The 6,281-nt window shown below is 48.9% G+C and overlaps 1 protein-coding gene across 1 annotated transcript; it reads left to right on the forward strand.

Annotated features, from left to right (window-relative positions):
• Positions 1 to 959: 959 nt before the first annotated feature.
• Hsbp1 (heat shock factor binding protein 1) lies at positions 960 to 4,891 on the forward strand. Its single transcript, XM_036187945.1, has 4 exons — positions 960 to 1,118; positions 1,397 to 1,463; positions 2,188 to 2,308; positions 3,985 to 4,891. The coding sequence occupies exons 1-3, from the start codon at positions 1,074 to 1,076 to the stop codon at positions 2,304 to 2,306; spliced, it is 231 nt and encodes a 76-aa protein (XP_036043838.1). The 5' UTR covers positions 960 to 1,073; the 3' UTR covers positions 2,307 to 2,308; positions 3,985 to 4,891.
• The last annotated feature ends 1,390 nt before the right edge of the window (positions 4,892 to 6,281 follow it).

Below are 6,281 nucleotides of genomic sequence, written 5' to 3' on the forward strand. Positions count from 1 at the left end.
GAGACCTGTCCCACTTAGCATTAGGCAACCATATCGTTGGAGAAAGAAGCCAGGTTAGATTCCACTTGCATCACAATAAAACACTGGCAAACTGTGTCTACTGTGCTGCGTATGCCTCCACAAAGCCCGAGCTTTGGTGTGGTTTTGTTTCTACAGAGCTGGCTTCTTTGTGCTGTGCAAGTATTTTGCCCCTGGATACATTCCACTCCATCCTTTTTGCTTGTTTGGTTTTTGTCTTGTTTTTTTTCTGAGACAGAGTCTCCCTAAGTTTTCTCAGGTATGCCTCGAACTCATGATACTCCCAAGTAAGTAGGATTATGAGCTGGGCATTCTTATTGGCCCATGTCTTCTCCAATAGGTCTTGGTGAAGAGCAGACATCCAGCCAGTGCACTCTCACCACCTCTAAGGGTTATTATTATTATTATCATTACATTTATTTATTTTGTGTGTTATATGTATGTGTATGTGCATGTCACAGCACATGTGTGCAGGGCGAAGGTCAATTTGCGGGAGTCAGGTCTCTTCCAACATGCAGGATCCAACTCAGATCTGGTGGCAGCACCTTCACCCGCTGATCTGTCTTGCAAGGCCTGTGTGTTTGACTACATCCACCGAACAGACCAACACACGTTAAGACAACTGACCAAGATATGAAGACACCAAGTTTGAGAAACTGGGGGTGTAGGGGGGCATTCTATGGACTATGCAGGCTGTGGTAAGAATGCAGACTTTATAAACCTGTCAACACATAGTAATCAGTTGCAGAAAGGTTATCCCTGTAACCTTTGCCCACTTCCTGTTTTCTCTCCTCTTCCGCTCCCTGCAGCATGGAGAGCGGAGCTGGGCGTGGTGGAGGCGGGGCTAAGAGCGGGGGCGGGGCCTATCCTCAGGCCGGATGCTCTGAAGTCTCCCAGACCCTTCCGGTGCGTGACGGGAACTACAGCACCCACAATGCCTCGCGGCCCCGTGACTGTGTTATCGCGAGAACTGGCGGCTTGGGGGCGTCTGCGCCAAGAAACCGAAGTGTAGGTGACGGTTCCTAGACATCGCCGCCAAGCTGGGCACCGGGGAAATGGCCGAGACGGACCCCAAGACCATGCAGGACATCACCTTGGTGGTAAGCGGCGGGTTCACGTGGGTCCCGACACTCTGCGCGGTTCTCGGCCCTGGCGTGGGGTGTGGCCAGCGGCCTCGGCCCGCGCACCTGCCGGGCTCGCCCTCCAACGGCCCCGGCAGGGACCCTCACGACCTGACCCGCAGGAACACCAAACCCGATCTGGCAGGGCACACCTACCGAGAGTCCCTACCCCCCGCCCGCGTCCTCGCCTCCCTTCCTCCCAGGAAAGAGGTCTCGGGATAAGCTGGAATCGGCGGACTTGTTCTAATTTCTTGTAGGTGGAGACGCTCTTGCAGCAGATGCAAGACAAGTTTCAGATCATGTCCGACCAGATCATTGGGAGGAATATCCTTTTGATTCGGAGGCAGCTTCTGAATGGTGGGGGGGGTGAGCGGGTGGTTTGCAAACTGACTTCAGTCAGTCATTTAGAAATTACCTTTTTTTTTTTTTTTTTTTAACAAGAAGTTTGTTTTTATTATTTTTAATTGTGTGTATAATGGGTGCGCGTGAGTAACTGACGAGACCAGAGGCGTTGGAACCCCTGGAACTGGAGTCACAGGCGGTTGTGAGCTGCCGCCCAATGTGGGTACTGGGAACGACACTCCGGTCCTCTGGTGCCTCAGGTGCTCGTAACCGCTGAGCCATCTCTCCAGCCACACTTAGAAATTCTGTACTGATCCTGGCTCTCCCGTGTGCCTGAGGAGGACTGTGCCCAGAGCCAGAGACATGGCTGAGCTACCCAAGTTCCCTGTTGGGGGCTCTCCAGAAGACCAGTAAAGGGGCTGGCTGTATGGTGACTGTTGGCTGGGAGTGCTCGCTGAGGCCTTCCGTCTCCAGTCCTCTTCGCGTCCTTGCGAATGGCATATAGAGTCCTTTGGGATTAATAAACGAAGAAACCGAGGCGTAGGAAAGTAAGAGAGCGCACCTGGGGACCCTGTACCCCTGACTTGCCAGGCTGTCACTGGAACCAGAAGAAACTGGGGAGAGCGGCCGCTTCAGCCAGTGTGCAGGGGCCTGGAGGATAGGGGCAGAGTGGCGTGTTGGTGTGTGGGCTCTTTAACGGTACCACTTGATGACATGAGCAGTCGCATTGATGATCTGGAGAAAAACATCGCCGACCTCATGACCCAGGCTGGCGTGGAAGAACTGGATGGTGAAAACAAGATCGCTGCTGCGCAGAAGAGCTGAAGGTAAAGGAGGACGCCAGTGTGCCGAGGGGAACTCCCACAGTGGCCATAAATGTGATTTTGATGTAGCTGGTAGATTTCCCCATGTCATTCCCAGCAGGCATCTCTGCACCGCAACAAAACATGAACTCCATGTTTTGAAATTGTTCATGCCTCATTCCTTAAGTAGAATTTACATTGCCAATTTTCATGACTTAAAACTGTCGCTGCCAGGCATGTCCAGCCCTTACACATGGTAGTTGACCGCTACAAAGTTCACACATAAGAGGAAAATTAATGACAAATGACAAAATTCATCTTTTTAAAGATTTGTTTGCTTGCATATGCACCTCATACAAGCCTGGTGCTATGGGAGGCCAGGAGAAAGCATTGGCTCCCTTGGAACTGGAGTTACTCACAGGCAGGACCTGCCGACCTGTGGGTGCTAGGAATCAAACCTAGATCCTTCCCAAGAGCAAAAAGTGCTCTACACCACGGAGCCATCTCTACTCCCTTGACGTTTTAGTTGTAAGTTAAGTTTGCAGTTTTGTGATGGGCCTCACTCCTATCCTGGGCCCTGCATTGGACGCACCTGGAACTTGGACATGTCTCCAGCTGATGAGCTGATAACTGAAGACCACCAGGTGATGTCATTTCAGGGCGTGTGTTTTTGGTGCCCTGCCCTGGAAGATTATTTCATTGTTTTCTTTTGGAAATAGCAGAGAATTCAGGTCACCTACATGAGCATCTGTCTTAAATTTTGGAGGCAGAAAACCAAAACCACTTAGTGTAGTGAGTTTCTTTGTAGCTTCAAGTGGAGAGGGGCACTTACAGCCCTCAATTTTTTTTTTTTTTTTTTTTTTTTTTTTTTTTTTTTTTTTTTGGTGTAATCTCATTATACAAACCTGACTGGCTGGCCTGGAACTTGCTATATAGACCAAAATAGCCTCAAACTCACAGAGATCCACCTGCTTCTGCCTCTGCCTCCTAAATTCTGGGTTTAAAGGTTATTTTCTGGCCATGGCCTAGGGACCAACTTTTCAGTGACTAAAATAGGTTGTTCTGAAATCTAAGAGACTAGATGGGGGTTGGGTGGGTCAAGATGCATATACAGTTCACTGTGAGGTGCTCGTAAGTGCTTGGTATGTGCTGTGAGGTCATCAGTCCTGTTTAGAAATGAGCTGCAGTGTCCAGTGGGTCTTGGGAGCTGCTGGAGAGTTTTGCTGTGTTGTGGCAGAAAACCCCATGAGTCAAGAACTGAAAGACTGTGTGATTGTATTTCACAAAGAAAGGAATGAAAATAGGAAGTGGACTCAGAGAATTTTTGAATGAAGATATCCAAATAAGGGGCTGGAAAGATGACTCTGCTGTAAAAGCACATATGCTTTTGCAGAAGTCCCAGGTTCAGTTCCCAGAACTCACATGAGACCTCACTCATGACTGTCTGCCACTCCACCTCCAGAGGCACCACTGCCCTCTTCTGGCCTCCACAAGGACCTGCACTCACCTACACATACACCTACACAGGTCACAAATAGACATAAGTAAACTTTTTATTTAAGATTTACGAATAAATTGAATTTTCTAGAGTAGTGTGCATGGAGAGTTCAGCGAAGACACCATTGGAAGTGTCCCTGGTGGTTCTTGGGGTGGCTCTGCTGTGCCTTCACGTTGCTCCTGATGGTTCTCTTCTTTCACAGGCTGCTGACATTCACACTGAACCAGAACATCGTTTTCCCAAGCCAAGAGAGAACCAAGTGGCTTTCTGCAACTAACTACTATGTGTTGACAAGTTTATGAAGTGTGCATTCTTACCACAGCCTGCATAGTCCATAGAATGCCCCCCTACACCCCCAGTTTCTTAAACTTGGTGTCTTCATATCTTGGTCAGTTGTCTTAATTAAACACTAAAACTGGCGGTTTCTGCATAAAATTGTCAAACTTTTTAGTGGTTTTTGAAGTCCTTTCCCTCTGTCCCTTTGTGGTAGTCAGTGTTTGATGGAGTGGTAGAGTACTTTCCAGTTAGGTGACTAGTGACTCCTCCCCTGGCAGAAGCCGCGACATGAGACGTGTAGGTTTAGGGTTCTTTCATCTTCAGCACAAAGTGACTGTGGAGCCGACACGAGAGTGTCAGAAATGCTTTTCCAAATGACCGAGAACATTTAGCAATTGTTTGTGCCGAAGTGTCTGTCAGAGTTTTGCATGAGATTCTAGTAGCTTTGGTAGGGCCCACAGTGCTCATCTGACAGGGTATCAGAACCCAGTGACCCTGTCCTCCTTTCAAGCTACTGACTGAAAGGGAAGAGACCAAAAGACCCGAGTAAGTTCACTGCCGGTCACATGACTGCAAAATGCCCAGTGGCTGGTGGGAGGCTCTGGTTTTTAAGAAATACTATTTTACTTGAACTATTTCTTGCCTAAAATCTTGCACAGTGAGTTCTATTATTAATTAAAGAAGACAGATAATAAACTCTTTACATTTGGAATTCCAGTGTCTGGAGGCTTAGCCTCCAGGCCACTTTTGATGACCTGGAAGGCTATCCATGTCACTGTCCCCGCAAAGTGATTTCATACAATAAAAAAAGGTGAATAATTGGAAAAGTTGAAGAATGGTGTGGTCCTTCCTAGAGGAAACTCTGACCAAGGAGGGCATTCTGTTTGCTCATTTGTGTTGCAGACAGACTGAGAACAACTTGGTCATAGTTTTAAATTCTGGGGTGGGATGGGGGGTGGGGTGACAGGCTCCTGAAAGTATGTTGCTGGGTGCTGTTAAGCAGCAGGCGTTCCTGTCATCAGACCAATGAATGGCACTACTACCCTCAAGGTGCTACTTTGTTAGGCTGGGACAGACCAGCTGCAACCTGCAGACAAGACATTCTTGATCCTTACAAATGGCAACTCCGGGTCTGCTTGTCATCAGGACACAGTGGGATGGATCAGGGAAGAGTTTGTGACCGAAGGACTCAGCTTTGGAGGCAGATCCCTGGTCCAGAAACACGTGTTATGATAAAGGTGCTGGGATGTCCTTGTGTCCAGTGTGTTTGGTATCACAGTTTTCAGATGGAAAAGTGGGTGCCATGTTGGATTACCAGCTGAAGCCTCTGAAAGAACAAGAGTCAGCAGGAGGAACGCTGGGAGATTGGGTTCTTGAGAAGGGTGGCCTGGGGAGACTTCCACAAGGGTGCTTGTCACGGGAGGCTGCCCAGGAGAAAGGTTTATGGTCCTCCTGGGCTTAGGAAAGTTCCACACTAGGTAAGAGTCCTGCCTATTCATAGTGTAAACCAGCTCATCAAAACTTTGAAAGCCCTGGAGCAAAGAAGTCAGGCCTGATCCTCGCCTGCTTCCCATCTCACTGAACTATCTACAGGTAGGTGGGCACAGGGAGATAACTGTTAAGCTCAAGCCCCAGGTGCTATGGGCTCCTTGTGTAAATACAGATCTCAAGTGTCCGGCTGCTTTTCCAAGCTTCGGAGCTTACATAAAACAGGCTTTGCAGCCTGTCCAGCCTCCACCTGAAACTGGACCTGCATTAGCAGTTAGTTACATGACTGAGCTCTGAGTACACTGTAGGCCTCCACTGCAGCCCTCATAGGCAGCCAGACTTCTGCCTTCCTGGTACCACCTGAGTCAGCTAGAGAAACTCCTGCATTGCGACCTCCTATCCTCCAAGGAGCAGCCTCCAGATGTTACAAGCAACCTTAGCCTTTGTTCATCAAAAATCTGTGTCAGTTAGCCCCAGTACCTCACCCAGCCAGCCAGCCAGCATTCAGCAGAACTAGCCCTTTGCTCGTGGGTCATTCACAGAGCAATAGGCTACCAAGAAACAGACCAGAGGCCCCACCAGCCTCCTCATCTGGCCCCTGTGTATACACTCTGCTTTCCTTAAGCTACAGGATTTTTAGCTATCTTAATCAGTTACCAGTTGTGTTTTCCTATCTGGGCAGGTCAGTCTGCAGGACCCTGGGGAACTGAAGGTTGGATGGCCCCTGAGAGACCT

This window comes from Onychomys torridus, chromosome 5 (genome assembly GCF_903995425.1).
Source record: "Onychomys torridus chromosome 5, mOncTor1.1, whole genome shotgun sequence".
Taxonomy (NCBI): Eukaryota; Metazoa; Chordata; class Mammalia; order Rodentia; family Cricetidae; genus Onychomys; species Onychomys torridus.

What these genes read in the sequence shown, in the direction of transcription:
- Hsbp1 (XM_036187945.1), top strand. Translation starts at nt 1,074, where the DNA reads ATGGCCGAGACGGACCCCAAGACCATGCAGGACATCACCTTGGTG. An exon ending in TGCAGGACATCACCTTGGTG is followed by an intron (nt 1,119 to 1,396) that starts GTAAGCGGCGGG and finishes AATTTCTTGTAG; the next exon opens with GTGGAGACGCTCTTGCAGCA. An exon ending in CGACCAGATCATTGGGAGGA is followed by an intron (nt 1,464 to 2,187) that starts ATATCCTTTTGA and finishes TAACGGTACCAC; the next exon opens with TTGATGACATGAGCAGTCGC.